The 19,000-nt window shown below is 56.5% G+C and overlaps 5 protein-coding genes across 5 annotated transcripts; all 5 read left to right on the top strand.

Moving 5' to 3' along the window:
* Positions 1 to 794: 794 nt before the first annotated feature.
* Positions 795 to 2,187, top strand: B0I36DRAFT_336887 (uncharacterized protein; the record flags this gene model as incomplete). Its single annotated transcript, XM_046155618.1, has 3 exons — positions 795 to 1,054; positions 1,160 to 1,420; positions 1,739 to 2,187. The coding sequence occupies 3 exons, from the start codon at positions 795 to 797 to the stop codon at positions 1,977 to 1,979; spliced, it is 762 nt and encodes a 253-aa protein (XP_046005770.1). The 3' UTR covers positions 1,980 to 2,187.
* A 2,211-nt stretch (positions 2,188 to 4,398) lies between these two features.
* Positions 4,399 to 5,165, top strand: B0I36DRAFT_336880 (uncharacterized protein). The gene is made up of 3 exons (XM_046155617.1): positions 4,399 to 4,421; positions 4,468 to 4,809; positions 4,924 to 5,165. Exons 2-3 carry the CDS (start codon positions 4,610 to 4,612, stop codon positions 5,090 to 5,092), a joined length of 369 nt encoding a protein of 122 aa, XP_046005769.1. The 5' UTR covers positions 4,399 to 4,421; positions 4,468 to 4,609; the 3' UTR covers positions 5,093 to 5,165.
* Positions 5,166 to 5,490: 325 nt separating this feature from the next.
* On the top strand, positions 5,491 to 6,485 carry B0I36DRAFT_336879 (uncharacterized protein). Its single transcript, XM_046155616.1, has one exon. The coding sequence runs from the start codon at positions 5,661 to 5,663 to the stop codon at positions 6,381 to 6,383; it is 723 nt and encodes a 240-aa protein (XP_046005768.1). The 5' UTR covers positions 5,491 to 5,660; the 3' UTR covers positions 6,384 to 6,485.
* Positions 6,486 to 7,044: 559 nt separating this feature from the next.
* B0I36DRAFT_336877 (uncharacterized protein) lies at positions 7,045 to 11,203 on the top strand. Its single transcript, XM_046155615.1, has 4 exons — positions 7,045 to 8,899; positions 8,942 to 9,251; position 9,764; positions 10,820 to 11,203. The coding sequence occupies exons 1-4, from the start codon at positions 7,170 to 7,172 to the stop codon at positions 11,146 to 11,148; spliced, it is 2,370 nt and encodes a 789-aa protein (XP_046005767.1). The 5' UTR covers positions 7,045 to 7,169; the 3' UTR covers positions 11,149 to 11,203.
* A 3,482-nt stretch (positions 11,204 to 14,685) lies between these two features.
* On the top strand, positions 14,686 to 17,255 carry B0I36DRAFT_336871 (uncharacterized protein). The gene is given in 5 exon segments (XM_046155614.1): positions 14,686 to 15,506; positions 15,558 to 15,668; positions 15,726 to 16,361; positions 16,425 to 16,996; positions 17,011 to 17,255. The coding sequence occupies 4 exon segments, from the start codon at positions 14,776 to 14,778 to the stop codon at positions 16,783 to 16,785; spliced, it is 1,839 nt and encodes a 612-aa protein (XP_046005766.1). The 5' UTR covers positions 14,686 to 14,775; the 3' UTR covers positions 16,786 to 16,996; positions 17,011 to 17,255.
* The last annotated feature ends 1,745 nt before the right edge of the window (positions 17,256 to 19,000 follow it).

The following is a 19,000-nucleotide window of genomic DNA, read 5'->3' as shown; positions in this document are numbered from 1 at the left end:
TAGCGGATGTTTTGCATGTCATATCCTTGAACGCAGTGTGACAAAACCCCTCGTGGCTAGGCTTCGTGGCAGCTGTGTTCAGCAACCAGTTCACAGCCGCTCAGCACCCAACTGTCACCCGCTGGCCGAGTCTACCACTGTTGAAGATGCAGCTCAGGGTGGAGAAAGGCGCACGAATTCTTTCCTCAGTCTAATAGAGTGCAGCATAGCGGGGTACAGTATCCGCCGAGCCACTTCACTGCACTGGAAGACCTGGACTGGCCCTGTAATGAGCTCTATACAGCAGTTACACGCCCACGAGAAGTTGGGCAGCATCCTTTGCATCTGTAGGTCGCTTCTCCAGGGACTGCAAGTTGTCCTAGCACATGTTGGCCATCGAACCTTGTCCCAACTCTTCAAGAATGCTGACGGCGGTGCTTGGCGTGTATCTGTATGGCAGCCTGAGGAGGACTCGTACGGATTGGATCAGAACGTTTGCCTGGACCAGCAGGACGTGGTCCAAGTCTTCCCAGCCATTTCCGCCCCGTTTTTCCTTTGCAAGCTTACCCTTGTCTGCACCTTCGATGGCAAGGTTCCTGCGTGTTTTCTGCTTTTGAACTTGCTCGCCTGTTGGTAATGCTCACACGCCGTTGCATCGCTCATGTTATCAGTGGGGCCCAGCCAACAGCTTTAAGGCAAGACTGCCGCCGTTCCTCAATGTCAGTAATGAGTTTTTTGCTAAACGTTTGCAGCCTTGACCAGGCCCAAGTGCGACTGCCCATCGAGGGATAGGCCCGAGCTCCACCAAGGGCAACATGCCACCGCAAAGCAGCGCCTCGCAAAGCAGTGCCTCGCAAAGCAGTGCCTCGCCTGCAAAGAAGCAGAGCAAATGGTCTGCAGAAGAAGATGCATTAATTATCGATCTAAGAGGCAGCGGGATGAAATGGGAAGACATCTCGAAACGATTGCCAGGACGAAGCGCCATCAGTTGTCGACTACACTATCAGAACTACCTGGAACGCCGAAGCGAATGGGATGAAGAGCGCAAGAACAAGCTCGCAAGGCTTTACGAGAGGTAAGCGACCGGGTGTCCGCTGCGGCGACAGGCCCCACAAACACGGCCACTGCCGGCGATGTCGTCCGGACCCCAAACTAACCATTGACATAACTATTCATGAAGGTTTAAACAGGAGATGTGGGCCAAAGTGGCAGAGGATATGGCCATACCATGGCGTGTGGCAGAGGCGATGCACTGGCAGCTCGGAGAGGTCGACATGGCGAAGAGGGCGGGAGTGACCCCCTTCTGTCTATCCGCTGTCAACGGCGAGGGACAGGCAGGAAAGCCCAGAGCGTCCGCAAGTCGCGGTCACCACCATTCACACTCCCACTCCCATCCGCTTTCCCACCCGCACTCGACCTTCTCGCGCGACGTCATGGGACAGTCGAACTGCCACGGCGCAAGAGAATCGGTGCCGCCAAGTCACAACCGGTTCAGTGGCGCGCGGCGAGACAGCTTCCCACAGCACTCGCAAGCAATGGCGGCGGCCACGAACCATCAGGAGGAGAGACATAGCTTTGCCGCCCCTCCACCGCCGTCCTCGATGCATGAACACGGCGGATCCCTGCCACCAATACAAACCCGTTCCCAGCCAAGGACGGCCGCGGCGTTACCCAGCGTGTCAGAACTCACTACTGGTGTGAGCCCATATAGCACGCCGGCATACTCGGTGGGTGTGCTGAGTGTAAGCCCGGCACACAGCGGCACAGTGAGTCCGAAATCGTTCACTGTGCCTTCAACACAAGCACAGCACCCCTTCACATCGAACCCCCACCACCCAGTCCAGCCCGAGGTGTATATGCCGGCTCCCCCGAAGATAACGAAACGACCCAGGAGTCCCGAACTCGTCATGCCAGCCCCTGCGCCTCGTCGTCGCCACCAATACCATCAGGACCACACAGAGTACGACGACGAAGCAGCCGTCCCCAGACACATGCCGTGAGCACATACCTTTTCCGTGCATGCGTCTCTGGGCAGCACAATTATTCGGAACTCGGGAAGATGACTCGGCAGGATTCCGCAAAGCTCTGTGGCCTTGGATGTGCCCTCTACAGGATATGATGCTGTTGCAGGGCTGTCCCATCGTTTAGGTACCATTCTGGGCCAATGGGTAGACTCGAGTTTACTGCAAATGGCATACATCAGACCCTCGTCGTCTTTATAGCACCAGTGACGCCGTCGTTGGCTATTTATATACCGTTGCTGGATGTGAGCCAATCCTTGTTGTCAAACGAGGGAAACATCCATGCAGGATGGTTGATATGATGTGGCTTGCAGGCTGCATGGCCCTTGCCACCACGTGCCATCCAGCTGAATCAAGAGCCAGTACACGTCTCCTTCAACCAGCGGGCTGGTCCTTGATCGTGGGTCCGAAAGGCCGGCCGACGCTCCTACAGGTCCGACCACTGAAAGTACGGTGACATTTACTGGTAGCGTGTCTGTCTCGCCTGTGTGAAGGACGCCACCAGGTAAAACAACCAGCTAATACAGTAGACCCTCGTTTAAGCGGATTATATGAAACCTGGCCAGAGTACGCTATATAGGGGAATCCGCATAAGCGAAATGGGGCCAATATGAGGGTACTCCCAGTCTATTATTAAGCAAAGAAGCTACGGATGTTACTCTACATAAGTTAGGGCTACGCAGCAAGCCTGATTTGCCGTTCGTACTTATCTAGGCGGAGGAGGTCGAGACGGGGCGCGTGAATTGACGCTTAAACCAGGCTTTTAGCTCGTGGTTGGAGAGGTTCGGGTGGGCGACGCGCTACTCTCGGAGAGCCACTTTTTAGGTGAGGGTAATGGCCTGGCAAGGCATTTTAGGAGGCTAAACCACGTTACCTCTGGTTCGTTATAGCGGATTTTGTATGGGGATAGCCTCAGAGATTGTGCGGATTAGCGAGGAGTGAGGAATTGCGGATTTTGAGTGGTGTTTTGAAATCAGACGCGTCCGTCGTCCGCAATATCGCGGGATCCGCACTAGCGCGATCCGCCTCAACGAGGGTCTACTGTACCCACTTGTCCAGTCTCCGCGCAACGCCCCAGCACGTCGCAGGGCTGTCTTCTGGAGGCATTGCTTTGCATTGGCGATCCTTACTGGTCGATGATTGCCGGTCCCTTGCTCTTAGGCCGTCCTTGCGAGGGTGGCGCGTGAAACCTCAACTACAGCTCGGCGCCTCAGCGCGTATGCCGTCTAAGCTGCGGTGCCAAGTAGACACCACCGCCATCTCCGTCATCGGCAAATAACTTCAGCGTAAAGGCATCGGAGTCCGCCTCGGTCGGGCTCGCATCCATTAGCATTAGCTTCGATTGCTGAAAAAGACTGTCCCAGCCCCATGCCGCACTGCGACATTAACCAGAAACTTGTGCTTTCCTCCGTCCTCCTATCTCGGAGAAGTCTTTGCCACAACTCAACACCGTTGCAACCTTGGGCAACATGAGAGCCAACTCTGGGAGACGAGCGCGAAGCCCGGGCCTGTCGGAGAAACGGTGGATGCCCCACATTTCATCACTTGGACCCTGCCACTGAGAACCTGACCGAGCCAACACAGTCTCCAACAAGATGCTGTAAGCACGGATGAACTTTTGTCAATGGCCGCACGCCACCAACTTCACTCACCCTGCCCTCCACCCAGCGGAGACGAATGGGACGGAATGCCCTTGCGGCAGACGTCACAGACGGCGATGCGCTAAAGCCCACCGAGTCATTCTGACATTGCTGTATTCTTCCTTTCTGTTTCCTTCCGGTGCGGCTGCGCCGTTTGTCTGCAGCCCTGCAAGATACCAGCCTGTGCCCATCCATGTCGAAATTGAGGTTGTCCCTCACGCGTTTGCTGCGCCCGACCATGAGAGGTATTCTATCAATGAAGCCAGGAACCGAGCGGCAATGCACCGCTCAGCTGCTCATGCCGAACAAGGGGCTAGCGCAAACCCTCTTGTCCCTGCGCGGCCCAAGAACTCTCTGTCGAACGAAACTTGCAGCGGGCCCATGATCGAGCGTCCAAGGGCGTCGCAGGGTTCCGACAGCAATGCGTCTCACGCCACGATATGTAGCCGTATCGGAGTGACATGCCTAGAAACCCTGAAAGTAGTCCAGACCGGCAAGCCACACGTACTCGGGTTCTTCGGTCCGATGAATGGGATGCATCATCGGGATGCATCTTCGGTCTACTGGCACCCGCCGGCAAGGTGCCGTATGTGATTTATCGGAGATTGGCTTCCCAAGGGGGCCGCGGCACGTCTTTGCATGCATATAAACTATCTCCCTGGCAGTTTAGATGACGAATTCCGTCTCAAACTTCACGTCGCCCTCGTCAGCTTGCCGAAATCAAGGATGTCCAGTCACTCAACATTCTTCCCCCACCCTTCGGGGACCGCACCCGAGAACCCCGACATGGCTAACCCGGCAGAGCCCAACGCGGCAGAGCCCATGTCTGGCAGCCTTCCGGCAGCAGTCGTCCCTGCTGTCGTGCTTGCAGCATCGGTCCTGCTTTTTTTTCTGATACTGTATGCTAAGGCCGAAGCTCCGCAGATGTGCATACACGATCCTCTGGGCAGACCACTGAACCAGTAAAGCATGTTCAATCGACATGAACTACCCGATGCTCCGATGGAAAGGAGCCAACAAATAGCCAATCAGCGGCTCAGGCTTTTGGACAAGCAGCTCCAAGCCGAGCCGTTCAGCAAGTGGCGGGGCAGGCAGCAGAGAGACTCGGCCTGGCCATCCCTACCAGCTGCCGTCCCTGCTGCGGAATCCAGCTTCGAGAGTCAACTTTGGTAAGTCTGTCTGTCGTGTGTATGGATCCTTCGCAACGAATAAAGATTTACGAGACCTTTCCGGGACATGAGAATTGTTCTCTAACGAGCATTGCCAATTGGCTCCTGGAAAAGTATCATCTGTCTGGATGCGATACAAGATACGACTCTGATTAGAGCTCTGACATGTCAGCATATTTACCACAAGGCGTGTTTTGACAAGTGGTTCGAGCGGGATCATGACGTGTGTCCTCTATGCCAGAGAAGAGTGCTGTACGATAAAGCCCCCGAAGTCACCGTTTAGCAGGACTGGCATGAGAAATCCTTGTAACGTACAATATAGTTGCGCTGTTATGTGTGAGGAATAAATTTTGGGGATATGACCCCTGTGTGTCCGCCATGGCAAGTGATACGTTACAAGAGCCCCTGTCTGAGTTATCAAGGGGGCCTTTCTTGGCAAAACTCCAGGTCGTGTAACGGGCGCGTTTTGGTCTGATTGGCCACCGCCCGTTGTGCTACTGTCGCAATGCTTGATTATGCAGAGCAAGGGCACAAGCATATGCCCTTTTGCGACTAGTTGCAGCTCAAACCTGCGGGCGTTTCGCCAATTAGTCGTGGTCGATCTTGGTCGCGAGCATGCATGCGTAAGGCACAATGGTTATCTAAGTGGTCGTACCACGCCATTGGGTCATTGCGAAAGCAGGATTCAGCCCGACACCCTGTGTGCATATAAGTCGTCTGACGTGTCTCCACATATCTTTGCCAGCGGCTCAGCACATCAAGCTGCTTGACAACTTTTATTGTGCAGAGTAAGTCTTGCACTCCAGATATCTATCAAGGACAAGCAGTTCCCTGGCGGACCGGAGAACGCCATGGAGTGGGAGACATCCCTGGTCCCATACCCGCGACTCCCCAGATGGGCCCCGGAGCATTGCTTTAAGTTCATCATCCCGGATTGCGTCCAGACGGAGTCACCAAGTCTCGTATCAACTATCAGCAGTCACGAAGAAGGCACGGACGGGATTGTATTATCAAGGGCAGCCCAGTTACACGTCTCAGAAATCCCTTCTCTGCCTTTTCGAGAAGACTTCCACCCGACCTGCACAGAGCTCAACCCAGGCCTCGCAAAGCAGAATAAGAGCAATGCAGCAGGTATTCGGGCTAGACATGGAGACAGCGGAAACAACAGCAGCAACGACACCGTGGAGCTACACTCTATGGACAGCGACACCGTCTCGCCGCAGTCGAAAAGTGAGGACGGTCCCGAGCAGAACAAACCACGCATCATTCCCGCATGTCCAGAGCAGCACGACATCACGCCAGTCACGCACGTGCACGAGCAGAGACTACACATGCGAGTTCTGGCCGACGGCACGGACGCACGGCGCCAGCGCAACGTCGTGGCGGCACGTAAAAGCCGCGCAAAGAAAAGGCTGGAAAACGGGGTGCTCGAGAGCAAGGTCCTGGCGCTTGAGAAGAAGACCCGGGCGCTCGAGATGCAATGGTACAATGTGCGCGCGAGTTTCAATAAATTCCAACAAGAGCTCGATACCATGAACGCCATATGGTTGGAGGATTTTGCGCAAGTGTCTTGATTTTCCTTTGCACACGAGTTCAAAAGGGTATGGTTGCTGATCTAAATTTGGTCAGAGGGCGGGCTGTTCAGTTCAGCATATGGATTCTTAGACGGCCGTCGAGGGGAGGAAACAAGCAAAGAGACCATTTGTTCGCAAGTTGCAATCGTGAGGAGATAACTTGAATGAGAAATTGATCACATCACTTCGATTTTCGAGTTGACCAATCCCTGGCTGACGAGACATGCATCGGAAAGCGATTGAAAAAAAAAAGACAATGATCTGCACTCGCCAGACAAGGTGGAAGGGACGTGTCGAGCTGAGAATGTGCTGAGTGAGCATACTTCCCGGGATCACCATTTGACAAAGGCATCACCACAAGTCACATGTCTGACTGCATGTCATGCGATGCACGCCTGTGCCCCCTGCAGTGGCGTGACTGCACGAAGCTGCACGACTGACCTGCAGGCTGCACGGTTGAGACGCAAGCTGCCTACGGACTACAGCCGCACGCCGACCCGAGAGCCAGGTGCGCCAATGCTGCATCATGTTGACAACCATGCGGGGTCAGACAGTGCCATCAAGAACTGCCCACCCCCTGGAACACACACTTCAATTGCTGACCTGGTGAGGGACTATATCATCCCGTCTAAGACCTTGGGGCTGGTCTGGAGCCATTTTGTTGTTGTTTTTCTTTCTTTTTTTTTTGGACCACATCAGCTTGCCCTCCCTGTACCACAGCCTTCCATGACAAATCGTTCCTCTAACTGATCGCCACCACAAGAACCACCAGACCCACAATCTAAGATGGACACATACGGCGAGTTTGTCCGGACTTTTCACTCATTGTCTCGCAAGGATGTGGCCTTGGTTGGCGGCAAGAACGCATCACTGGGTGAGATGATTAGCGCTCTTGATAGCGAGGAAATTGCCGTGCCACATGGCTTTGCCACAACATCCCACGCATACTGGCAATTTGTTGAGGTCAATGGCATCCGCAGCAGGCTTGAAGCTGCCATTGACCACTGGCGCCAGGGCAAGACAAACCTGGTTGATACGGGCCACACCATCCGATCCTTGTTCCTCGGGGGTTCCTGGCCAGGCCCGGTCGCAGCTGCGATCGAGGCTGCTTATCATGACCTCGGGGCCAAGGCGGGGATGGATGATCCGAGCGTTGCAGTCAGGTCAAGCGCCACAGCAGAGGATCTCCCCACCGCAAGCTTTGTGGGGCAGCAAGAGTCGTACCTGAACATACGCGGCGCCGAGGAAGTGCTGGCCGCTTGCCGGCGATGCTATGCGTCGCTCTTCACGGACCGGGCCATTAGCTACCGCGAAGCCAAGGGATTCGACCACACGAGCGTGGCGCTCTCGGTTGGTGTGCAGCATATGGTCCGCGCGAACCGGGCAGGGGGCGGGGCGGGCGTCATGTTCACGATCGACCCCGAGAGTGGCTACGACCAAGTGGTTCTGATCAACGCGTCTTGGGGACTAGGCGAGACTGTCGTGCAGGGCACTGTCGATCCAGACGAGTACGAGGTGTTCAAACCACTGATTGGTAGTGGGGCCGGTGTTTTCCCCGTGGTGAACAAGACGTGTGGAAGCAAGGCCATCAAGATGGTGTATGGAGGCGAGGCAGAGACGGACGCCCCAACGACTAGTGTGCCGACGACCGCGGCCGAGCGTGCAAGCTTCGTGCTCAGCGATCATGAAATCTTGCAGCTTGGACGATGGGCATGCGCGATTGAGAGGCACTACGGCTGCGCCATGGATATCGAATGGGCGAGAGATGGAGTTTCGGGCGACCTCTTCGTGGTCCAGGCGCGACCCGAGACGGTGCACTCGCAGATGGGGCGGCCTGGCTCTTCTGGCGAAGTGGCTCAGACATATGTTGTCCGTGAGCCAGGACCGGTCCTGGCCACTGGACATGCAATCGGGACCGCCGCAGTAGCAGGTCGGGTCTGCCATATTGCGTCGGCTCGCCACATGGACCGCTTCGTCGATGGCTCCATACTCGTCACCGAGTTCACAGACCCGGACTGGGTTCCCCTCATGCGCCGCGCCGTGGCTGTTGTCACAGACCATGGGGGGCGCACCTCCCACGCTGCCATTGTAAGCCGCGAGCTTGGCGTTCCCGCCATTGTTGGCTGCGGCAATGCCACCCGCGTGCTGCACCCCGGCCAGGACGTGACGGTGGATTGCTCGCGGGGCACCACCGGTTACATCCACGCCGGGCAGTCCCAGGTCGTGACGGAAACCCTGGATCTTGCCGCCCTCGGTCCGGCCCACACAAAAGTCATGCTCAACCTGGCGGACCCTGCCGTGGCGTACCGCTGGTGGCGGCTGCCCCATGACGGCGTGGGCCTCGCACGCATGGAGTTTGTCATCAGCAGCGTTATCCAGGTGCACCCCATGGCCCTTCTGCACTACGATGAGCTCCCAGATGGCGACGACAAGCGACAAATCGCCCGCATGACTGCCGCGTACATGTCCAAGGAGGACTATTTCGTGGACAAGCTGTCGCGAGCGCTGGCTGCCCTGTGCGCCGTGGCGTATCCCAGGCCAGCAATCATTCGCATGAGCGACTTCAAGACCAATGAGTATGCACGCCTGCTCGGAGGCGCCAAGTTTGAGCCTGTCGAGGAAAACGCCATGCTCGGTCTCCGCGGCGCGGCGCGCTACTACTCGCCCCGGTACAGGGACAGCTTTGGACTAGAGTGTCGTGCCATCCAGCAACTCAGGGACCATATGGGCTTCACAAATGCCATTGTCATGATCCCGTTTTGCCGCACGGTGGACGAGGCGCACAAAGTCCTCGAAATCATGGCTAGCCATGGGCTCGGGAGGGATCACGGCATCAACAACCAGGAAAGGCCCGGTAGATATTTATTGGTGACAGGAACCCTGCTTCAGCTGCATGGCGAGCGTGCCAAGGACGGATGCTAGCTGGGGTTTCCTATCCGTGCGGGTAGACGGATGGGTGGATGGGGTGGGGTATATGTGATGTGTAGTAAACACATTGAAACAGACGTCTTCTCATCCTGGCTGTGCAGGTTGGCGAAGGGAACCTCTGCTCCCCGCAGCTGTCCTGTCCCTTCAGAAGGCGGCTGCAAGGCGCTCGAGGAGACGGGGGTGAAGCCTCCCTGTCCCAGTCGAGCACGTATGCACTCCAAATCTGGCGGCTGTATGCGTCCATGTTTCAAAGAACGAGCCACAGGCCAGAGGGCCGGCACTGGCGAGGCCCTGCAACAGCAGCAGAAAAGCAAACCTGTTCCCCCCCAAAGGGACCATGTGTCTGACGACTGTGGGGAGGACAGCGGGCCCTGACTTGCACAGAGCACCCAGGAACACGGTCGAGTGGAGGAGTCGAGGTGGAAAAGCAAAGGAAAACCGGACGATGACAGGGTGCAGCTGTGCAGAAAGGAGCTTACGCCCGGCATTGATGCGAACACAAGGCAGGGTCCTTTGGCGAGATTACCAGTGTGTCGGCGTGCCCGTGGCGGTGATGGTGCCAGTACCGCTGCCCTTCTGTCATTGTTCCATGGCGTCTTCTAGAACGACTAAGAAAAAGGAAGCGGCCCGGTGCTGACGATGCCATGACGATACGGCGGTATGTGGTTGCTCGGGGATCGCCCGGCAGTGGTCTGACTAGCGCGCGGTCGTGGTTGCGCAACGGCCTGTTCTCCGGCCCTGGCTGGTCTCCTCCCAGCGGGCCCTGACAAATGGCCGCTTTTGGGTGCAGCATGCGAGACCCAGGGTTCTTTCGACATGGAACGGACGAGCACGTCGCAACCGAGTGACAGCGGGCAAACAGCAATCGGTCCACCGTGCCCGGGGCCCCTCCTTCTCATTGTTGCAGAATCTTGGCCCCCTTGCACAGAGCAATCCTCGGCTCTGCTGGTTCTTTCCCATTGCCCTTGAGTGTCCAGCGTGCTGATTTCTCGATTGGATGTGCAGCGGCATCCTTCGAGTAATTGAGCAATCACCCACTGGGCATGGCTGGTTGGGACTCGCTCGTTGGGACCGGGTGTCGGCGACTGGAGGCGGGTGAGCCGCGGAAGACGGAGTTGATCCTTCGCAGTTGGTTGTGCACCGAGCACCGTGAGGCCTGAGGCTCGGTATCGCAGGCGACCAGGGCCTGTGTTGTTCTGTTCTGTTTTGTTTTGTGGGAAGGTGGAACAAGGGGTGAGCCCGCCAGCGGTCCCTTGGAGAGGGGCGTGCAAAGGGAAACGGTCAGGGCGCTTGGCAGAGGCACCTGCAGGCGGCTGCCTCGATCCCTGGCCAGCCGTCTAGTCCTGTTCAGGCGAAATCTTGCGAGAACCTCGAGTGACAAGGTGTGTGCCGGGCTGCCCCTGGCCAGCGCCGGGGTAACTCAGCGGGCTACTGGCCACGCTAGTGACGTGAAGGATAACGGGGACCTTTTCCATGTCTTTGTCCTTGCTCGTCGCCAAGCCCCGAAGCAACACCCTTCTCGATCGGGTCCAATGACCTAACCCAACTTACGCTCGGGGTTGACCGCGACTCCAGCGAGCTCGCGGCCCTTTTCGACGAGCAGGACCCGGCCGTCAAATGGATGATCGAGCGGGTGATCACGGCCGCCAGTGCGACGGAAACAAAGATCGGCTTTTGTGGTCAAGCACCCAGTGACGACCCCACTTTTGCAAGGTTCCTCGTCAGTTTGGGGATCGACTCCATTTCCGTGAGCCCAGATAGCTTTGTGGCGGTCAAAAGAAACGTGGCCGAGGCGGAAGCGGCACGGAAGTGGCCGGGCACGCCAAATGGGAGCTGACTTGGGCATTGTTCTCTCTGGTGTGATATTGGTTGGTAGGCGCGATGGCAGTTATTCATAATTCAAGTCCGATGTTGTCAGTTATTAGCACTTGCAACTCATGAACCCGGCTCTGTATAGCCGAGCCTCACTGTTTCGTGCGCATGGCATGTAAGATGCGGTGCTTGCTCGTAATCACATGTTGCGCGTCCGTTGTCGCTGCAAAGAGTATCGACTGCCAAATATGCAGCCTTGTATGACTGACTAGCTGCGGCCAATGGGCACAGAAGGACCCCTCGGGAGGACATGCAGCCGGAATACGGCGGCGACCTGGATGTCTGCGTCGCCTTTGTAGTGATACAAACTCTGCCGATCCCAGTCCTGTGACGCCATAGTGGCAATCATGCGCCTTTCCATCACCGCAGCCGCAGTGGCGTCTAAGAATACGTTGCGTCGGCGGGCGGCGAGCTTCTTCGCGGCCATTCGCGATGGCGTGATGGTTGGCACGAGGTTCCTGCCCGTCACAACCCGGCAAGGTCAGCCGCATCCAACTTGCTATTGCTCCGTGGTGATGTTTCGCCGCACAGGGTGGCGGCTGGTCTGAACCTAAGCACGTGGCAGGCGGGATACAATGACGTTCCGAGGGCTGTGATCTCGCCGTTGGCGATAGATATGAGAACTCAAAAGATGACACGGGGTCGTCGAGAGCACCAGGTCCCAGGGTGGGGGTCGCATCGGTCGGTCTTGGTCTAGACCCTAAACCATAAACCGACCCACCACAATGTCGTGCCTGGCGTGCTCCATGGATGGCAGCCGAGCGGACCAGCTTGTCGCGTGGTGGTCGGCACCCCACGCTTTCAGGATGCAGCGAGTCCCACTCGGTGCAGCTGCGCAGACGCTGGTCGTCCTCCTCTACTACCTCGAACCTAATTGGATAAAGGTGTCTGCCGGGCGCACCCTTCAAGGCCGCGGGACGCGTCGCCAGCGATCCGGACCCAGCGTAGCAAAGACCAGCCCCGACAATCACCCATCTCAGGCCCCGGCCCCGGGACGGGGCCCACGCCGGTCCGGACGTGACAGTGCAGAGGCTCGGGCATGGCCATGGCCATGGGGCGCCCTAACAGCCGTTGGAAAGCACCAGCGGCCTCGCCGCCAGGCGATCCGATTCGCCCACATGCCCGGGCGTGCCTCCGAAGGCACAGTAGCCTCCTCTGTGTCTTTGTTCCCTGATGCACATCATCCGCCGTATCTGTCAGAAGCTGCAGCGGCAATTGCGCCGCTTCCCACATCCCTTCTTCCGGGTCCTTGGGCCAGGCTGGGCTGGGCTGGGCCCTACTGTTTCATTTTTCTTCTTCCCCCTCTATCGCATTCCCCCGCAGGCAGGCCCTGCCCTCAGCAACACAAGCACGATCTGGGTTAGGGTACAGTAAGTACTGGAACACAACATGGGGCCCCCCTTGCCTCCAGATTTTTGGTTCAGCTCGCGGACTCATCGACCAATCACGCGCTCCGCCGTCAAGGCACTTTGTCCGAACACTCCTCCCTCTCATCCCACGCCTTCGGGACATCCAGCATCATTCGTCACCCGCAGCATCACCATCGTCAGCGCAAGCATACATGCACGCTCCTCACCCGTACTGGAGACCCCCCCAACGTCCCGGGGTGGCCTTATCTGTCCCCCATTCCCCCCCACCCCCCGGTCCCCATGTCTGCGTAGTTAGGAGAAAAGAAAACAGTTGGGAATTATACGAGACTTCGACAGGGCGCTACGCGCCCTCTCTCGCGGGAGACCTAAAGAACGGTCTATATAACGGTAGTCGATTAATCGCTACCTGGGGGGCACTACCACACTTAGAGTTCTCCGACCCCGCACTCGCACAGCCACCGTAAAAGTACACGAACGGGGCTGATACAGCGGTATCATGCCAGGGTCGGTCAGCGAGCGAGAGTACAGCGTAGAGGTACTGTGGCGCAGAATAGATGAGTAGTGTAGAAGAAGAAAAGATGTCGCAGACACTTTGCAGTTCCTGGTCTGACGCTAGCGCATCGCAGCAGCAGGGAGCGGTCTCTGTGCACGTACCCAACTGGTGGATTCCGTGGGTGAAACCCGGACACATGTACATCACATAACAGGGATGGAGCCGTCATACGCCGTCTCCTGATGCTCCTCATCCTGGCAGCCGGCTTGCATTGCTTCATACATAAGTTCGAGCATGGAATCCGTACTGCCCAATTCATTCCCGCCTCCCGGGTCTGGACAGACAGACGCAACCTCGCCCGAGCTCGCCGCCGCAGAATCACCGCGCTTCTCATTCTTCTCAAACCAGGTTCTGCGCGCACTTCGCACGCCTAGCAGAGTCCCTGCGCCGCTGGGTCATGGCGAGCGTTTTCAATAGGCCCGGGACATTTCGCCCTCCCATAGGGAAGCCAAACCCGGGCCACCCAATCGACAGCCATTCTCCGGCTCCTCAAAAGACTTATCACGGACTTCAGCAACATTATGGACAGACCATTCACGACGACCGGACCATAGCGCATTCATTGGCGACCGCCAGGCATCACCCAGCTTCAGGTTCGGTCCCCAAGATGTCAGTGCCTCATCGCAACCCGTACGATGGTGCCCCAAATGGTCATGGGGGTCACCCAAGCCAGGCACCACCGCCCACATCCCACATACCACTCGAGATTGCCGAAGCCGAAAGTAATCAACGGAAGGCGACGAGCGCATCTCAGGTATGGAGCCTTCCTGCGCGCTGTGCAGCTAAACAGTACTGACCTCATTCATACCTAGGCTTATAAGCCGTGTCGCGACCTCAAAACCACGTGTAATGAGTGGCGACCTTGCGATGCTTGCAGACGACGAGATACCAAATGCGATGACCTCGACTCACAACCCAAGCTGTAAGTCGTGGAATGGAACAAGGTGTCCACGTGCAGAGTGCCAATCTAGGGTGTTGCAGGTCCAAAAAAGCCATCATACTGGATGCCGTGATTGAGTTCAGCGATGATACGAGGAAAAAATTGGAACAGATTGGTCAACGCGTTGATCGGTTGGACAGTCGCATCCACGCCGGCCCCCGGAACAGCGCTGCAAACTTCAAGATGGAGTCGAATGAGGGTAACGAGTATCAAGATGATACAGGCCCACACGACCACCCGCCGCCTGATGGCCGAGGTGCCGAGAACGAATTTGCGGCAAAGAATGGTGTTATGGATCAGGACAAGGCAGAAAAAATGATCCGATTCTGGGCACACAATGACGGCGACGAAAAGCCGGGGCCGCCGGCCGCAGGGAAGACGAAGTTGCCCGCGAATCACACTACTTCGGCCGGACTGCTATTGAAATGGAAGTCGATACGCCGGCTGGTCGCTCCCCATCTCGCTGCAGAGCACATTGGCTATGTCGAAGAGTTCCCGATTCAACAGGAAAAGGCTCGCGGCGTGCTGCATGTGTGCGGGACCGGAGAAGGTTCTGGACGAGAACATGCGCCGGTAGACCACTCGGATCAACGAGCAGAGAATATGGGGCTTTCCCCGGCCCAAGGCATGACATTCAGAGGCGGAGTCATTGGCACGGACGGTAATCCAGACTTCTCGCATTCGACGGTGTGGAAATATGTCACCAGCTTCAAGGACAACATCTTGAACATGCATCCGATCATGATACCGGAAGAGCTGGATGCGCTGGTTGTGCTGTTTCTCAAGGAGATCCCCCAGCATAAGCAGCAGTCAAGTGTGCGGTCCAGCAGCAACCCCAAATTTGTCAGCCAGCCGACATCTGCCGCTCCATCACTGCCCGAGGCTGTTGGTGCGAAGAGGAAACGCCAGCTTGGTGGCGATGATCCGGCACCATCCTTCAACATCTTTAAACCCGGCCATCCTTTCCGCAGCATAAAGAGCGCTATCGTTCTGCTCGTTTGTGCGCTGGGCAAGATTTGCCTCCACAAGCAGAGGATTCCTGACATTGTCAGGGAGCAAGGTGAGGCCCAGCCACATCGATCGCCCTCCATGCGAAATGGTGGCGCAATGTCTCCGATCCACGGCTCTCCCCCCGGACTCAACTCGCACTCTCAGTCTTCTGGACTGCCTTCGCCACAAGACCCGTGCGACCGTACCATGCCCAGTCGCCGTGCTCCCATGCAGGGTAATAGTACAGGAGTGCGTCCGACACCGATCAAGCGAAACTACGACGGAATTCCTGGACTTGAGTACTTCGCACTGGCAACGGACATTCTGGGCAGCCATCTGGGCGGGATTGATCTCAAGCATGTTTATGCTTGGGTCCTTGCTGGTCTGTACCATGGGCAACTCGCGAGGGCTGTGGAAAGCTGGGCATACATAAAACAGGGCTGTACTGTTCTGCAGGAGGTCATGAGGACGTAAGTCAAAACTGCCATGGCTGGTACTGAGCAGCGCTAAGTTCGAAGCAGGAGCATATACCGATTCCACGAGATCAAGATGGGCGATGGATATGTGCCTCAGGAGTCCAGGAGAGACAACCAGGTACTCCTGGCGTACTGGACCTGCTTGCAGCTAGAAAGGTAAGACATAGGCCCAACTCGCTGCTGCTGGCCGCCTGCTGACTTCTTTGTGCTCAGTGACATCCTTGCGGAGCTTCCGCTGTCCCAGAGTCCTATTCTGCAGTACGAAGACAACATGCCTTATCCGAACACGACCTTTGTGACAACCTATGGCTACACTGCCGAAGAGTGCGGTAGCTATTTCGCCCAGCTTCATCTCCGGCGCCAGCTCAATGAGATCCACAGCCACTTATATAATCCGGACAAGATACATCGACCCTCGTCCCCGGAGACGATCGACGAAGGCCTTCATGGTCTCCAAACCCAACTGAAGACATCTCGTGATATCTGGGTTCCTGCCGCATTCAGATGGCATGATGATGAGCCGCCTGCTGGCGATATCCTCTCTGCTCGCCTGCGTGCCAAGTACTGGGGATCACAGGCCATTATCTATCGCCCCTTCGTACGACATTTGCTCGAGAAGGAGCCTATCCCATATGGCGCTTACAAAGATCCTCGACTTCCCCGACCAGAAAGCTTCCATGAATTGGCAATCAATATCGGCGACAAGTCGGTTCCCGAGGGGGTCGACCCCCGCACGCTTAACTATGCCCGGCTCGGCATCGAGGCGTTGATCCAGAGCACCAGTGCATTCCATGGCATGCCGCGCAAGCAGCGCATTATTGTAACCAACATTTTCGGTACTGCCCACGCGTAAGTAACACTGCCGCTCACTCTTTAACACTTGCATTGATATCTGACTCCTTCGACTTGCAGTCAATGGGGCAACCTCCTCACCCTTGCCGCCTGCTACACCGACCCACTTCTTACGAGATTTGTTGATTCCGAAGTGCTGTCTGGGCTGTTCAGGCGGACAATTGAGTTCTTTGACGTCATCGCGCACCGATCAAGCCCCTTGAAGTCGGAGCGCAACATCCTATTTGGACTGGCGAGTGATCTAAGTCTGCTGCGCGAGGATCCACCAACCAGCTCAAGTTTTTCCAGTATGACTAGCGGCACGACGCCGGTGGCTACCTCAGCGGCGAGCCATCCTCCTACAAGTCATTATGGGAACATATGCCCACCCACGGGATCATCGATCTTTGCGTCCCATCACGCACATTCTTCTCGGCCGTGAGAAGTCACGGCGGTGCACTCAGCGGTCATGTTCTCCTTGCGCTTGTCCCAAATATATTGGCATCATGATTCTGGGACTTTGATCCCATGAGCTCTGCATTGGAGAGGTTATGATGCTCTTTTCTCGCACTCATTTACTTCCCACTCTTGCATAGCCCGGTGTTCTCCTTTGAAACAATTTCTGAACCCCTTCTGAGGGCCCTGCAACGCATCGCACATCATGGTCACACATCATGGTGGATCTCCTCCCAAAAGCTCAGTTGTTCAGCATATCATAACAAGCTCGAGGGTCCGACTCTTTTGATTTTTTTTAAGGCGGTTGCTGGGGAGGACCATGTTAGTGAGCCAAGCCTGCCCGTCTGCCTTGCGGACTGGGCTGGCTGGAGTGAAATTACTCGGTGGACATTTCAGAGGCCGAAGCTGGAATTTTAAGGAAGCTGTGGATATGGCCTGTACATTCCTCAAATCTTTGTCAATCTATGTGCCACCTTTTGGATCTTGTGTTTGACTAGACGGCCTGCCCGCACATTTACTAGAATGGCATCGGGGCAGTACGGGTTGTAGAACATCAGCGGCGGCACTGCGGCTGCACGTTACGACTCCATTGAAAGCAGAAGTCTTCTGCAATGCGCCACTGGTGATGCTTATGAAGGAACAAGAATGAATGTTATTTGGGCTCTACCGTGTCTCGAGTGTATCGTGATATGGGGCCTCCTGTCGATGGTGCCGCCCGTTAGTGTGGGCAGATGCCATTTGATAGACAGCTTGGCTCACTTTAGATGTAGAAGAACAATCGAGTAATGATGAAAGTCAGACTTCGTGGAGGAGTTCATGCTACAGGTTGAAAATGCGAAGATCCGGCCGCGAAGAACTATCGCCTGTTGGGGTTTGTGTTGTGCGGTGAGGAGTTGTATTTCGAGGATGCCCGTTGTCGTGGCCGATTGAATCCGGGAGAGAAAAATATGTGTCGTTCTTCTGGGCTGTCCCTCCCGCGAAGGAGCCAGACAGTTGTGAGGCCAAGTGAGTGGGAAGTGGACGCCTTTGCCTGCGAGAGAGGTGACTTGGAGGCTAGAAAGCTGTCCGTTCGCAGAGTTGAGGGAGTAACGACACCCGGGAGCTGGTGTGTCTGTGAGCAGCTACTTGAGCCTGCTTGAGAGTCGATTGCACGCAGTCGCCCGAGTGACAAAAGCATGACCCAGCTGCTGACATTTGTTCGGCTTGTAGGTCGCGATCACGACACTCGCGCAAGTCAAGCTCGTTTCCTGCGCCTACATGTCGTGTAAGATCTTGCCGTCAATGTTTGAGATTCCTGAGACGCGCGTGGTTGCGCTAGTAGCGAGGGGTTGGGTCTGGTCGGGGTTCGTTGGAGCCCTGTTGGTCTCTGGCAGGTACTGCCTCAAAGGTCGACGCTGGCTTCTCGTGAAGCGGTTTCGTCAAGGGTCGGCAGGATCATGGTCGGAAAAGGCAGGATAGAAGTCCCTCCCAGCACACGTGTGGTGGCTGGCAGCCAAGCACCGATCAGGTTGCGCAGCTTGTCAGAAGGGGGAGCTGTGAACATAGCTGCAGTCAGTGGAGACCTAGAAAGTGCCAATGATATTACAATTGCACTGTTACGTGCTGGCGAGCACAGGTAGTTGTCGGATTCCACAAGCAGTGGCTGACGATCTCTCAAGGAGCTGGTTGGCGGGGAAGTTGTCTCAGTCAATGTCGGCTTGCGAGCGTCCTGGTCCCGTGGAGTCTTTGATGCCTGGCGAGTTTCCCGGCCACCGCTGGCAGTCTGAGTCGAGTGAGGGTAGTCTGAAGCTGATGACCGCCAGAGAAGCGACGCTGAAAGGAGACCGCAGGAGCTTAGCACACGAATGCGACGTTGAAGACTGTGTGACGACTACATGGTGATCGTGTGGGCAATCTTGAACGTCTCGCGTAACTGCTCGGGACGAAGCCACCGGGGCTGCGGTGGCGCGAGGACGATAGTCTGTGGCAGATGCGCGTGAGCGACGGGCCCAGGTTGGTAGGAAGCTCGTGATGGTTGAGAGGGGTGATTTCGGGCGAGGGCCGTGTTGGTGGTCGAGGGAAGGACTGAGGCCAGCCTTGGAGTAGCCTGTCAATAAGGCTATCTGGCGCTCTCGGCTGTGCCCCTGGGGGCATTGTGTCCCAGTTACGGATGTGCCGACAAAACCTGACCACCGTAGACACGCCTCCTACGCTTTCTGGGG

This window comes from Microdochium trichocladiopsis (assembly GCF_020744255.1).
Source record: "Microdochium trichocladiopsis strain MPI-CAGE-CH-0230 chromosome Unknown B0I36scaffold_12, whole genome shotgun sequence".
In the NCBI taxonomy this organism is placed as follows: domain Eukaryota; kingdom Fungi; phylum Ascomycota; class Sordariomycetes; order Xylariales; family Microdochiaceae; genus Microdochium; species Microdochium trichocladiopsis.
Note: the sequence above shows the minus strand (reverse complement) of the source record. Positions and strands in the feature narration are given on the sequence as shown.